The sequence below is a fragment of the Brachyhypopomus gauderio genome, chromosome 6 (assembly GCF_052324685.1).
Source record: "Brachyhypopomus gauderio isolate BG-103 chromosome 6, BGAUD_0.2, whole genome shotgun sequence".
In the NCBI taxonomy this organism is placed as follows: domain Eukaryota; kingdom Metazoa; phylum Chordata; class Actinopteri; order Gymnotiformes; family Hypopomidae; genus Brachyhypopomus; species Brachyhypopomus gauderio.
The window spans coordinates 19,132,175-19,148,079 of NC_135216.1; the positions used below are offsets into that span (position 1 = coordinate 19,132,175).

Sequence of the window (15,905 nt, forward strand, 5' to 3'; positions counted from 1 at the left end):
TATCCCTTTCCTATTTTATACAGTTCAACTACTTCCCGTAGATCCATTGACAATTCTTTTGCTTTCCCCATGACTCACAATCCAGAAACGTCAGTGGCTGGATGAAAGATGCAAGAGTCTGTCTGGATCCCAGAAACTCACTCAGCTTTTATGCACACACACTGATTACAAGCAAACAGGTCACAGGTGAGGATATTACCTTTAGTAGCCATTCAAACCCATTTGTGTCACCTTCTGTGCATGTTATCAGGCCAAAATCACCAGGGTATGTAAACTTTTGATCAGGGTCATTTGGATGTGTTTGGTTGTCATTATAATTAAAAAAGAGAAAACACAGTGGTTGGACAATAAATGGCTTCACCCAACTACTAACCATGAGTGGAAAAAAGGTTTGTCTGTTATCATTAATATTCTCTGAGAAAAGGCCAAGAAAGCAAAAATTCTGCCGGGGTATGTAAACTTTTGAGCACAACTGTACCTACCCTATTATTTGGTGACACAGTGCAAGCCCAAGTGATGACACTGTGTCCTTCAGACACTGAAAGCTTTGACAGGTCTTTGAGGCACTGAAAGCTTCAACAGGTATTTGAGACACTGTGTAGATCAAATGTGCAAAAGTGTGAACTTCTGAATCCACAAATAGAATTCCAGTGAAAATAGAAATGAAATTATTACAATGCCAAGGAACATGAAAAGGGTTGAGTGAGTGTTCTGTGGAAACTTTACACTGGTATTGCTGACTTATCAGGTTAGTATGACACTACAGCCCCTTATTCTTGTCATGACATGTCACACAGTATCACTGTATTAGATGTTTTTTAACATAGGGCCATGTATCATCATGGTATTCGCATGTAGCAAAATATTAACAAATGTGAGCAAAACTTATTTGCTAATAATTGAATATATATTTGAATTTCCTCTTCTATTATTTTTATTAATTTGATCAATTTGCATCAGCAGGAGCTCGGGCACTATGTTGTGGTGTGTAGAGATGGGTCATGTGACTCAGCATGTGCAAACAAACTCAAGCAGCCCTTCACAAGTCACAGCCGCTATGCAGATAGCAGCAGATTTTTATTTCTGTTCTTCAGTAAATTATCTAACCTTACTGATTATCCGATTTTTCCATAATTTTTTTTTCCATCAAGAAGCATATCATACAGAGATGAGTGTATTGCTCAAGGTGTTTCAGGAAAAAGGACACACTCATATAAACACACTCTACGAAGTGATGTTCATCTTAAACGGACTTCTTGTTTATGGTGGCATTCAGCCAGATGTTTGTTTCAATGTTACTCAAGAATGAGAGAGAACTCGTTTCATTTTCTATGAACGTGTCCATACTTGTGAGACACCAACTCACACCACCTATAACAAACATACATTTTTTTTATGAAAAAAAGAACTTGAACAGAATACAAAGCTGAACCCACTGAGTGTTCATGTGGTAATGTGTGAGGACTTGAAGGCACCCAGTGCTGCAGTCCATATTCTGTTTGTTTGTTGCTTGCACCAAGTGGAATTCCATGTAATTTGATACTTGGCAAATCAAGATTGTGATTCTATGATTCTCATCATACCATGCCCTGAATGCATGTGTGCAATAAAGCGCAAATGTTTTGGTGTGACATGTGACTGTGGGCGGGGCCTCAGTGCAGAGAGGCCCTGTCTGGTCACCAGAGCACAGGCAGCTGAAGTTTGCTGAATCCGGGATCTCTGCGCAGCTCCCAGTATGTACCATTACTGGTCCATGAGCCATTTTCAGTCCGTCTGAGATAAAGAGAAACATAAATATACAAAAATGAAGAAATAAACATTTCTAAAATCAACAACACACAGCCTACAGTGAGTACACACGTGAAAAAGCGTGGTGTGTGAGGGGTGTTGTTCTCCTGAAGGACTCTGCTCCTCTCCCTCTGCAGAACCTCAATCTTCTCCTTCTGTTCTTCAGCTCCACTAACATCACCTTCCTCCAACAGCCTGGACACACACACACACCCACTTTACTCTCAACACACACCCACTTTACTCTCAGCACACACCCCCCACTCTCACTCTCAGCACACACCCCTCTCACTCTCATCACACACCCCACCTTACTCTCAGCACACACCCCACCCTCACTCTCAGCACACACCCCACCCTCACTCTCAGCACACACACCTCACTTGCTCTCAGCCATGTCAACATGGTCCTTATGCCCATCCAAGAAACACTTAGAAACACGTATAGCACATTTACCGCAGCTGTTTTATATGCGGAATTATATGCAGTTTTATGACATGCACACTTATATACTTGCACCTGACCTGAGGGCCCTCTAGTGGTCAACATTGGTACTGACTCATACTAATATTGACCTACACATAATCCTGATACTCCAACACTGTTGCACAGCAGGACATATGAACAGTGAAGCCTGAAGAGGTTTTGTCTGAAGATCTGTAATGAGTAATGTGTGTGTGCATGAGTGTGTGCGTGTGTGTCTGGTACCTCTGGTCAGGTCTGAAACGTGTATCTGTTACAGGTAAAAATGGTTGAATGCTCTCATCCAGCTCATTTAATTCAATAGCAAATTGAGTGAATCCATAGAACCTCTCACAGTTCTGTGGCAGGGGGCCTACACACACACACACACACACACACACACACACACACACACACACACACACACACACACACACACACACACACACACACACACACACACACACACACACACACACACACACACACACACACACACTGCATTAGTGTGTTATCAAGCAGAACATGATTCTGTAGCAGACTAGAGTACACTCACTATGCACAGTAGTACTGTATATGAAATTGACAGCTCTTCACACAGACAGCTAAATACTGTAATCAAACTTTAGTTGATATAGCCAATCACTCACTTGCTCTCCAGAGGCAGATGGCTGAAGGCGGGTCCCCGAGGTACAAGGCCTCATGCCATTTGCCAAACAGTGAGTGAATGACATGCCCTTCTGAATCCGTAACCGTTGCCTGGACTTCATTACTGCTTGAACCTTGGGATCTCGACTGAAAAATGATGATGAAAATGAATGAACCATACCCGTCACCTATCAGGGGAACCTTTGTCCCGTGTTACACAGAGTCCCCCAGGGCTCAGTCCTTGGACCTCTGCTTTTCATTTTGTACCTGCTTCCTCTTGGGGACATCATTAGGCAGCATGGGCTGCAGTTTCACTGCTATGCTGATGATGTGCAGATTTATATCTACACCAAACCTTGTTGAGCTGCTTAACGGATGTTAAGGCATGGATGATTGAGAACTTCCTGAGTTTAAACAATAGAAAGTCTGAGGCCATCATAATTGCTTCTCCTGCTACAGTTGGGAGACTTGGTGACACTACTGTTAGTATTGCGGGTTTGGTTGTTTCTACCTCTGCTGAGGTAAGAAATCTCGGAGTCACGTTTGACTCTACGTTATCTTTTGGGTCACACATCAAAAATACATGTAGGTCAGCCTTTTTCCATCTTAGGAGTATTTCTAGGATTCACCCTTTCCTTTCTTTTGCTGCTGCTGAGACCTTGATTCATGCATTTGTCACTTGCCGACTTGATTACTCCAATGCTCTGTTGTATGGCCTCCCTGCGCGGGCTTTGAGCAAGCTGCAGTATGTGCAGAATTCAGCTGCGAGGGTGCTTACCCATAAAAGATCTTGGGAGCATATTACTCCAGTTCTGTGTCACCTTCATTGGCTTCCAGTGCAGTATCGCATCCAGTATAAAAACTGCTCGTGTTTGATCCCTGCATGACCTTGCTCCTTCCTACTTAAGTAGGTTACTCCAGCCATACTCCCCGATGCGTACACTTAGATCTTCAAGCCAACACTTGCGTGTGGTTCTGCCCTTCAAGTTCAGTTCCACTGGGAAAAGAGCATTCTGTGTCGCCGGTCTGATGCTGTGGAATGGGCTCCCTGATGAAATGCGGGCTTGTTCATCTTTAGATATTTTTAAGGCAGGACTTAAAACTCATCTTTTTAAAGTGGCATATGGATGAGATTTGTAGATTGTAGTGTTATCCTATATTTTTATGCATATTTATCTGTATTTTTAACTGTATCTTGTTTTTCCTGTGTGTACAGTGTCCTTGGGTGTCCAGAAAGGCGCTTTACAAATAAAATTTTATTATTATTATTATTATTGGGGAACCTCACCTGTCACCTATCAGGGGAACCTCACCTGTCACCTATCTGAGAAAGCTCACCTATCTGAGAAAGCTCACCTGTTATAAATCACAATCATTAAATGATAAATAGACTTACAATTTCAGCAATCTATCAATCTATATTCACAAGGAAAAAATGTCAATATTTCCATTTCAGAAAAAATGGAAATACATGAAGATACGGCCTAGATAGGGTTACCTTGATGAAAGTGATCTTACAGAGGACGGGATCTTCTGTGGCAGAAACGTTTCTGATCGTCACATCGCCATAGTGCTCTACCCAGCGTTGGCCACTCAAGATGTTATGGATACAGGAAGTGACTCGACTCAACTCATAATGATCAGCAAAACTGAGAGGGGTGAAAAGGAGAGAGAAAGAAAGAGAGAGAGAGAGAAAGAGAGAGAGAGAGAGAGAGAGAGAGAGAGAGAGGGAGAGAGAGAGGGAATGAGATGGTGGGTGAATGCAAGACTTTGAAAACTTTGAAAGGGGAGCGATTAAGAAGGAAGGGACAGATACCGTGGCAACACTACGTGTGTGGTTCCCATGGGAACAATCTCCATAGACTTGCCCCAAAATTTGTTCTTCCACCGAACATCTGAGACAAACAAACATTTATTTTTATAGCAAACATATTTGTGCGTGTGTGGGTAATTATATATATATATATATATATATATATATATATATATATATATATATATATATATATATATATATATATATATATATATATATATATATATGTTTTTATTCTGTAAAGCACTTTGAGTTGTAAAGCACATATTATATATACACACACATACATAGTACATATATACAGTATATTTATATTATACACACACACACACACACACACACAATACACTCACCCTGCCACACAGTGAAGTTTTTGGATTCACAATGGCAAGCAGAGATTGGAGGATGATGACTGACCTGAAACACAAAGACCAAGAATGAGAGAGATGGAGAGGGAGAGAGAGAGAGCAAGGGAGAGAGGGAGAGAGAGATGTAGAGAGGGAGAGAGAGATGAGAGAGGGAGAGACATAGAGAGGGAGGAGGAGAGGACGTTGTACCTGCTCAGAGATAAAACTGAAGCCCTTATCCACACGTTCACATTCGTACGTCTCCCCCAGAAGAGGGTTAAACGGCTTCCTGCCAGCTCTGGTGTGTGTGTAGGCATACGCCGAAACTGCAAACGCTGCAACATACACCTACACATACACACAACACACACACACAAACACACCACACACACACACACGCACAAACACACACCACACATACACACAACACACACACACAAACACACCACACACACACACACGCACAAACACACACCACACATGCACACACACACACACACACACACACACACACACACACACACACACACACACACACAGCATTACACCACAATGGTGGTCTCACAGACACACAGCCTTCTTCAGCCCCCCCCCCACCCCTAAATATGTGTGTATTTGTGTGTGTTCTCACCATGTGCATGTATGGATCGTGTGTGTGTGTGTGTGTGTGTGTGTGTGTGTGTGTGTGTGGTGTGTGTATGTGTGTGTGTGTGTGTGTGTGTGTGTGTGTGTGTGTGTGTGTGGTGTGTGTATGCGTGTGTGCGTGTGGTGTGTGTATGCGTGTGTTCTCACCATGCGCATGTATGGGTCGTGTGTGTGTGTGTGTGGTGTGTGTATGTGTGTGTGGTGTGTGTATGTGTGTATGCGTGTGTGTGGTGTGTGTATGCGTGTGTTCTCACCATGCGCATGTATGGGTCGTGTGTGTGTGCAGCTGTGTCCAGCAGGTGGCAGTACTCCATTTCCTCACAGAGTCTCTGCAGTGTGTTTATTGGCTCGTTGAGCTGTACAGGCATGGCCACCTTGGACAGGTCCTTCCCGATGTTGGAGGACAGGATGCTCCACAGATTGACACCAGCACTCACACACGGGCTCGGCAGCTGCATGCGGCGTGTCCTCACACTCACACTACTGCCTGGATAACATAGGAGCATGCTGACACACATGCTGTTGTACCTGTGTGTATGTGTGCGCATGTGTGTGCATTTGTGTGTGTGTGTGTGTGTGTATGTGTGTACGTGTGTGTGCACATGTGTGTGTGTGTATTCACCTGTGTCATCCTTCTCTGTCCCTTTCTCGCTGTCACAGATTTCCTCAGATACATTATCACTGACATCACTTAGGCAGGAATCATTATCTGAGACCTAACACACACACACACACACACACATCAAAAACAGCAAAATTCTTGTTTTGACTCCACAGTACATTTAGCTGTTTAAAGTGGTTCATAACCTTCAGTGGTTCTGAACTCTGACCTCGTTTTCAGACGAGCTGCTCGACAGTAGGTACTCTTTAGCGTCAAAGAACTCATGCAAAGACTCAGGCACAGATCCTCGGTTCTCACTGGACACCTGGTGCAGCAGGGGGCGGGGCCCGTCACAGACATCCTGATAGGTGGATCGGAGAGGACTGCATTTGTCAGCTTGCTCAGGAACTCCACTATCACCCACATCAGAGACAAATGTGCTGGTATGTGAAGGACCTTGTCTACGTACCAGCTCACGTGTGCTCTTCTGCTCCAGAGTGTTTGTGAATCTGTCTCTCTCTGCACACAGGGAGGAGTACGCTGCCCTCAGAGTGGCATGAACTGATGGAAGACAGAGAGACACAGTCAGCGGTGTGAGGGGAAAAATCATATGGGACACTACTATTTTGGCTGCATGGTATGTGCGTGTGTATGTGTGTGGTGTGTGTGTGTGGTGTGTGTGTGTGTGTGTGTGTGTGTTCTCACTGGTGCTGGCCATCCTGCAGAAGTCCTCCTGCAGTTGGGGTGCATCAATGGCTGAATCAGGGCTGTCTGAGCAGCACTCCGACACAGTGTGTGTCAGGTTGGGGTTGGACATGTGCATTTGAGATGGGTGAGACACAGACGTCTGAGAGACAACAAACAAATACACAGCTGTGATAGTGTGTGTGTGTGTGTGTGTGTGTGTGTGTGTGTGTGTGTGTGTGTGTGTGTGTGTGTGTGTGTGAGAAAGAGAGAGAAAGAGTGAGTGTGTGATGAGTATGTGCGTATGTATGTATGTATATGTGCGTGTGTGTATGTATGTATGTATGTATGTATGTATGAGTGTGTGTATTTGTGTGTGTGTGAGAGAGAGAGAGAGAGAGAGAGAGAAAGAGTGAGTGAGTGTGTGTATGTGTGTGTATGTATGTATGTGTGTGCGTTTTATACCCTCAATGCACTTTTGCCTTTTTTCCTGTGTGCTCTGGACCTCCATTTCCTCTGTCCTTTCTTGTCGTTCTTATTACCTTCAGTCTGAACACAGAGGTTAAAAGTCATAGACCGTAGGCACATATTCAACAGAATTAAGGGTGTGTTCAAAAGTGCACAGTAAACAGAGGTGTGCGAGTGTGTGTGAGTGAGTGAGTGAGTGAGTGTGTGTGAGGGTGTGCTTATAAGCAGGATGTCAGGAAACATTGTTATGTACATTTATTATTACTGGTGGTAGGGGTGTTTGTTTAAGTGTAGTCTGGGGTGGGATACAACATCACCAGTGCACTTTGTGACCCTGCTGTTATAAATGTCCTGAAGTGACCCTTATGTTGTAAATGTCCGGAGAGGGGAGGACTCCATGATCTCCTCGTACAACTGGATCCTCAGGCCCTATGGCAGGTCTGATTTCTTCAACTGCTCCAAGATGATCGTCCTCTGCTCTCCTGGAGATGAAGTCACCTTCCTCAGCCTCTTCACTCCCTGGACGTGCTGGTGTCACTTGTCTCACTCCACAGTGACTCCACAATGATGCTGATGTTCATGTCTGTACATGCAGCAGCAGTTGGTTGAGACCATACCAGGGTTCACTTTTCTTTCTGTAGACAGATGGTTATGAGATCAACCAGACGACATCATGACACGCTATCTCCAAACTTCGATCTTTGCAGCATTCTGTAGTTGGTGTAGAGTGAGGATGACGAGTGAGATCTCACGCAGGAACGTCAGTACTAACGCTCCACGTGTCTGAAGTGATTTCCTGGTCAGTCCTGCTGATTCAGTTGGTCAGGAAGCCTGTGACCCACCAGCAGATGGATCGCTTGTGTGTTAGAATGACATGGACAAGGTTGTCAGTCACTCACACGATGGCCAGACAACCATTTGTATGGTGCTGTAACAACAGGCAAAGTTTCCCACTGCCTTCAGGCACAAGTGCTGAGCTCTTGGGACTTGGACCTTTCATCATTTAATTTGTTCAGTTTGCACTGTTAAAGTCTCAACAAAGAGAGGTGAGTCGGAACAATCGCTATCTGCAGGATTCAATACGACGTTGGTTCACCTCTTCTGGGAAGGCTGTCCACAATGTTTAGGAGTGTGTTTATGGGGACGTTTGACCATTCTTACAGTAGCACATTTGTGAGGTCACATAGGCCTACTGATGTTGGACGAGAAGGCCTGTGTCATGAATGGATCCACTCCTTCTGTTAGTCCTGTCCATGTCTTCTGTTTAGCCACATCTAGATCTGTTCCTCGGGTAGTCCTGTCCATGTCTTCTGTTGTTCCTCACCTCGTCTTGTCTGTCCCGCCTCTCTTGCTTTACTCTCAGGTGTTTCTGGTTTAGGTCTTGATTTGTTTGATACTTATACTCCCCTCTTTGTAAGTCAATGCATTAGTAATCCCTGGTTTGTAAGTTGTTCCTCTGTCTCTATGCTTATTATCTCTCCCTGGTTCCTAGTTCTTGCATTTACTGTATTTTTTGTCTTTTGTTATCAGAGTTATTTTGTCTGGTTCTTGGTGTCTTGGTTCGTTGTTTCTTTATTTTGATTAATTGTGCCTCGTTGTAGTGATGGCAAAAGTTGGGCTTTTGGGAGATCGAATCAAATGAACCACTTGATTCGGAAAATGATTCGATCTTGTGAAACGTTCAAATCATCACACACCACAGTGACATCTAGTGGGCAACCAGGGCCTAAATCCACAACTTTTTCTTAACAGAAACAGAAGTAATGTGTTTTTAATGAAATATGACATGAAATATTCTCCCGTACCATATTGTGTCCCTAAATACATTTTAGTCATGAAAACATATTTTACAGATAACAGGGTTGTTTTAATGATTAAGATGTATTTTTCATTATGATACACTGTTAGTCAGTGGATTGATATAGCTGACATTATTCATTTTACATTGCAAGGTAGGGAAATGCTTGCGTAATCCTTTATTTATTAAACATTACAAGTAGTCAGTAAACATTCAGCTGACATTCAAACATTCAACACCAGCTGCTTGAACTTAAGTGCGGATTAAACGCACAAAAATATTCGAAACGTATCGAAACAGCGTGACGTAACGAAACCCGTTTTTGGAACAGTCACGTGACTTTCCCGTTTTGATACGGACTTCGAAAGAGTGTTTTGGAACACCGTGATTCAAATGAATCAATTTGAATTCCGCGTTTCGAATTTGACATCACTGCCTCGCTGCTCTCCCACCATCTGGGTCGGTATGGCTCGGCTGGAGGAGGCTACTGGTGTTAGTCAGTTCTGCACCCCAGTTAATAAACCCTGCTCTCCTCAGCATCTGTGTCTGCCTCTTAGCTCCTGGACGTTACAGCCTGGCTGTCAGTCTCCACTCTCATTCATCCCAAAGGTGTTCCATCAGGTTGAGGTCAGGTCTCTGTGCAGGCCCGTAAAGTTCATCCACACCAGACTCTGCCATCCATGTCTTTATGGACCTTGCTTTGTGCACTGGTTCATAGTCACAGGCCAGCTCCAAACTATTCCCACAAAGTTGGGAGCATAGATTTGTCCAAAATGTCGCATCACGGTGATGGTGGGTGCAGGTGTGGAGAAGGTAATGGTGGGTGGAGGTGTGGGGAATGTTTGGTGGTGAGTGAGAGGGTGTAGGTGACTCTACCTGCATCACGGTGATGGTGGGTGCAGGTGTGGAGAATGTAATGGTGGGTGGAGGTGTGGGGAATGTTTGGTGGTGAGTGAGAGGGTGTAGGTGACTCTACCTGCATCACGGTGATGGTGGGTGCAGGTGTGGAGAAGGTAATGGTGGGTGGAGGTGTGGGGAATGTTTGGTGGTGAGTGAGAGGGTGTAGGTGACTCTACCTGCATCACGGTGATGGTGGGTGCAGGTGTGGAGAATGTAATGGTGGGTGGAGGTGTGGGGAATGTTTGGTGGTGAGTGAGAGGGTGTAGGTGACTCTACCTGCATCACGGTGATGGTGGGTGCAGGTGTGGAGAAGGTTTGGTGATGAAGCACCTGCAGATTCTTCAGTAGCAGGTTCAGCTCAAGCAGAGATGACTCACATTCTGACAGATCTACCCAGGACAGGGAGAGGTGAACACACACACACTGACCCAGCTCTGAGAAAAGTACAGTGCGTGCGTGTGCGCGCGCGTGCGTGTGTGTGTGTGTGTGTGTGCGTATGTGTTTGTGTGTGTCTGCGTGTGTGTGCTTGTGTTTGCGCATGTTTGCGCGTGTGTCAGCACCTCTACAGCATTTCTTCATATCTTCTGAGCTCTGCAGTAAAGTGTTCTTCAACAGAGGACGTTGTTTGGAAAAGGCAGCTCGCTAACGATGGAGAAAGACAGATCAACACAAGCAAATTAAATAGGATCTGATTAAGTACATTATATGAGCAGATTAAGTAGAATATATGAGTAGAAGCAGAATGGTATGAATTAGTCTTGTTTTAAAGTGAATAAACCCTAAAAACATCTAGTTATGGCCAGTGAAGGAACGAACAGCAGCAGTGCTCTGATTGGTCAGTGAGGCAAGTACCTTTCTGATGGAGGCGGAGTCCGAGTGGACCGGGTGCTCAGGAGGGTCCATTACGATCTCATTCTGGCGGAACACACGGTGATTCCTCAGCTGTGACACCCACTCATCAAAAACATCCCGCGGTTTCACCTACAGGGCAGAAGCAAAGACGATGAGGCTGGGGGCTGTTTAACACACTGCGGACACACACACACACTGCGCCACACTGACAAAGTTTGAGCACCCATAATTTTATCATGCTCCTAGAGATCTCTGTGGAGACTTATGTATTTACCCACAACTGTAAGAGAGTGTTTATATGTGTGTGTTTGTACATGTGTGTGTATGTGAGAGCATGAAAGAGAGAGAGTAAGAGAGAATGTGTGAGAGAGAAAGCGTGAGTGTGTGTGTGTGTGTGTGTACTTTTAGGTGGTAGATGCTGTCCCCTGTGTCCAGATCTATACACATGGTTTTCTTCTTGATGGACATGACTGACAGACCAACATCAATACGGCCACGAACCTTCCCCTTCTTCAGCTGAGGACACACACACACACACACACACACATACATATATATGTGTGCACACACTCACACACATGTAAATTCATGTGTACATACACACGTTTAAGTGCACAGTACCGTATCTCAACTCTTTTTAGCCAAAGCTGCACTTGTGTGAAAAATAAGTGTGTGTATATGCATGTGATTTTAGGTGGTAAAAGTGTTGGTGTGTTAGTGTGTATGAATCTGTATATGAACATGTCTACTCACAGCTAACATTTTGCCATACATTAGGATGCCCTTGTCCAACAGGAAGTACCTCTGTCAGACGGGAATAAGAGAAGAGGTCTCACTCACAGCAGGGCTGCAGAATACACATCTCCCCACCTCAACACACACACACACACACACACACACACGCATCTCCCCACCTCAACACACACACACACACACACACACACACACACACACACACACACACACACACACACACACACACCTCCCCACTTCAACGCACACACACACCTCCCCACTTCAACACACATGTACAGATCTTTTGCAGTAGCTCCGCCCCCAGGTTAACCCTGCCCCCATCACCTTGTGCCAGCCCTTCATTGGCCATTTCCTTCTCTTCAGCAGGACACCCTCCTGCTTGCTGGGCTCCGGCAGGTTGGTCCACGCTCCCCGTAGACTGTCCACCACCTCCCAGCCGTCCTGCAGAGAAACAGCATGTCATTCTAGCACATGTGTAACATTCTCCCACTTTACACTCCAAATTAACACAATATATCAAATAGAATATTGAATCTTTGCAGAATAACAGATCTATGTGACCATATCTGAGATCACAACTGGGATCTGGTAGTCCAGCACCAGTTTGACTGGTACAGGTTGTCTGTCTGAAGGTTCCAGAGACACAGAGCTGGGTCCTTGCCTCTGTGTGGTCCTGGGGGGACACATCACTGTCTTCGCTGAGGGGCAGAGACGTGGCGCTAGCTGAGGAGTGTATCAGGGGCGAGGGTGGTGAGCTTGGATCCTCCGCAGACATCACTCAATGGTCAGACTCCACGCTACCACCCACACACACAAGACACAGGGGAAATGAGAAAGAAGAAAAGAAAACAGGATTTATCCCAAGAGCAATGTTTATTTGTTCATACGTGCGTGCGTGTGTGTGTGTGTGTGTGTGTGTGTGTGTGTGTGTGTGTGTGTGTGCGTGTGTGTAGCTCTGCTTGTTGCTGTTGTGTATTCTTTCACATCCATAAAGCTGTAGACAGGACAGTATTCTGGGTCTGTGTAATTATGGAAGGATAAATATGTAAGCTCACATTCAGCTATACAAGCAGTTAAATGTCACAAAAGAAATAGTACACACACACACACACACACACACACACACTCATATTATTGGTTACACTGCTGTACATGCTTAATGCCAGAAAGACTTTTGACCCCTGGAGAGGTCACCAACACACAGCCTGATGTGATAATAAGCATTGTTATACTGTAACAAAAGATTTGATTTTGATATTCAGATAATTCACTGTGACTGCATGTGGTGTTGAAGTGAAGGTCTGTGCCATGATTCATGAACATGGAGCTGAGACATGATCCAGAGACACTGTAGTGTTAAACGGGACCAGAACCCAGACGCTCGTGAGCTTGATGCTCCAGTTGGCATCCTGCCATGTTGGAGGGAAGGAGAGAGGAGATCACGCGCTCAGCACAGGATCAGCTTACACACCAGGGCTGTTACACAGTGTCAAAGCAGCTTCAAGCTACCACTGCATTTCCTGACAACTTAAATTTGTGCTGAAAATGAATGAAATGATAAATTATAAAAGCTTTAGGCAAAACTTCTACATCGCAACTTACGAACTGGGAAACGTGGAATATGAGAACCACTGGTGTAAGGACCAGAAACAAGCAGAGTCGAAGGTCAGGTAACTAGCCAATCATACACCGTGGTCAGGTAACTAGCCAATCACATACTGTGGTCAGGTAATTGGCCAAATGTACACAATGCCTGTACAAACAACTTAACAGATCGATTCAACATAGCTGCATTATATCCCATATAACAGTTGGAATGTGATGCAATATAAATCACTCAAACCTAAACAAACATATAAGTCTCATTTATATAAAGCTATAAATCTAGATGTTTTTGACCCTTTTCTTGTTTTCCAAATATCACAATATTTATCACAAAACTTAAGATGTCAACATTACTTGTCCTGATATACCATTTTTCAGTGGTCAGTTGTGGTCTGAATATTTGATATTCAGGAACTACACAACACACACACACACACACAATGATTCAAGGCATGATCTATAAAACCTTAGTTAATGTTTAACAACATTTTTTTTGTTAACTAAAGCATTCTTTCGAATTTACCACTAATATAAACCGCGGTTTAGACACGTTCACCGTACACCTGAAATCAGTGTATAGTACATTCATACCTACTGTTTCAAAAATGTAGTCAGTCTGCCTTCATAGCGTGAAGCGCTCCAGACCTGTCCACGTTAGTCGGCCGGACAGGTCTGACAGACTTCATGCCATAGCGTCAATTCATGCCGTAAACCATCGCATTCCTACAAGCCTTACACCACACACCTAGCGACTAGACCGGTGGGAACTCCCGGGACGAGAATGAGCACAGTGCTACACCCATGAACTACTGCGCGGACGAGATTCCTTCAAGCGGTGGACTTGTTTTCAGCAATCACACGTCAGGGCAGCGACTCATTCCAACATTAGACACAAGAGAAGAAGAAGTATACAGTGTTTGGATTGTATGGAAAATCCTAGACTACAGTCCGTGTAATTACAGAGGCAGACAGACGTGGAGCGACAGAAACAACAGGAAGACAGAACATCCACTGCGTTCAATCCCAAAAAAGTTCACTCCCTTTCACTGTGTGAATGCTGCAATCTAAAACAATTAAAAAACTATTAAAAAAAAAAATAAAAAAGCACCGGTTTAACTTTCGTATATAAAACAAATACTGCTAAAAATAAAAAAAAATTGATTTTACGGAATAGCAAGCCAGAAGAACTAACATACAGGCATTTATTCGACTGTTTTTCACTTTATGAACGCTGTGTGAAATCTTTCTTTCTGTAAACAGACATTTTATAGCAGTGTAATCAAAAGAACTGCATCCAACTGCATCGTGTCCCTTACCTGAAGCGAGTTTATCGGCCTTTGGTCGAGTCACTGACTGGATTATTCCTTACACACGTATATCATTCTTTTAACCTGCAGGTTGGTCCACCGGGTAAGAAGGTTGATCACCTTCCCTTCGCTTTATGAATACAGACTGGTAATCAGTTCACATAAAACTTAATCCGAAATGAATTACACAATGAAAACAAACAACTCCATTTAGCTACTTTCAATGCGGAACACGCTTGCGGTAGGAAATGGGCGGGTGAAATGATGAATTGAATCTTAAGGGACCAATCAGAAACACACGCAGTATTGCTTAGACCTATCAGAAGCGGCTATTTTTGTAATATAGGTAGCTAGTGATAACAAATGGGCAAAGGTCAAACCACTGCACATCAACTGTGTTCAGTCAGATGTAAAACAAATTCTGGTTGTTCATGACATTGTAGTATATGTACTTTAACTGCCCGTGTTAGTGTTAGTGATGGTGTTCAGTCTGTCTTTGATCTGATGTCTCCATTTCATGTGTCACCTTCGACACACACAATAAGAGGATTACACAGTGTGAGTTAGAGTTATGGTTACAGTACGGTTACAGTAGGATTAGCATTACTGTAGGGTTACAGTTACAGTAGGGTTAGGGTTACTACAGGGTTAGAGTTACTGTATGGTTAGAGTAACTGTAGGGTTAGGGTTACTGTAGGGTTAGAGTTACTGTAGGGTTACTGTTACAGTAGGATTAGGGTTACTACAGGGTTAGAGTCATTATAGGGTTTGGGTTACTGTAGGGTTGGAGTTAGGGTTACTGTAGGGTTAGGGTTAATACAGGGTTAGGGTTACTACAGGGTTAGGGTTATGGTTAGGGTTACTGTAGGGTACAGATAACGTTAGTACTTTCTATGTACTTCCTGTGGGTGTCTCGTCAGTCTAATGTGTTACATGCGGGGCTTATTATGTGTTTAGTTTTTATTGTGTGTGTTAGTCCTGCCCCATGCTCGTAATTGTGGGTCTTATTAGTGTTTGCGTGTTTCTTGTTGGTTGTTGCTAAGCACTACGTGTGCTCTGCTAAGTGTAGCGAATAAAGCTGTGTGTGTTCAGAGAATACTCATTTCTGCAGGCTGCCGATATCTCACACGTTACAGAAACTACAAGAACTAGTGTACTGATAGCAAATTAATAATGCTTTTATTAAGTATTTTTATTAAGTATTTTTATTAACATCACATCAAAATGC

The 15,905-nt window shown here is 44.0% G+C and overlaps 1 protein-coding gene across 4 annotated transcripts; it reads right to left on the reverse strand.

Moving 5' to 3' along the window:
* Positions 1-1,007: 1,007 nt before the first annotated feature.
* Positions 1,008-14,921, reverse strand: osbpl3a (oxysterol binding protein-like 3a). Of its 4 annotated transcripts, XM_077009404.1 has the most exons (22): positions 14,687-14,921; positions 12,427-12,562; positions 12,090-12,206; positions 11,763-11,813; positions 11,412-11,525; positions 11,010-11,138; positions 10,718-10,799; positions 10,434-10,546; positions 7,457-7,540; positions 7,013-7,154; positions 6,777-6,868; positions 6,537-6,668; positions 6,329-6,422; positions 5,961-6,193; positions 5,272-5,409; positions 5,068-5,131; positions 4,715-4,793; positions 4,397-4,547; positions 2,901-3,045; positions 2,497-2,623; positions 1,861-1,983; positions 1,532-1,773 (listed from the first exon to the last, which is right to left on the reverse strand). In XM_077009404.1, exons 2-22 carry the CDS (start codon positions 12,538-12,540, stop codon positions 1,677-1,679), a joined length of 2,421 nt encoding a protein of 806 aa, XP_076865519.1. In that variant the 5' UTR covers positions 12,541-12,562; positions 14,687-14,921; the 3' UTR covers positions 1,532-1,676. The 4 variants fall into 4 exon arrangements, with proteins under 4 accessions (XP_076865517.1, XP_076865516.1, XP_076865519.1 ...); XM_077009402.1 differs by lacking the exons at positions 2,497-2,623; positions 14,687-14,921 and adding an exon at positions 13,966-14,347 and having other exon boundaries at positions 1,008-1,773; XM_077009401.1 differs by lacking the exon at positions 2,497-2,623 and having other exon boundaries at positions 1,009-1,773.
* Between the last annotated feature and the right edge of the window lie 984 nt (positions 14,922-15,905).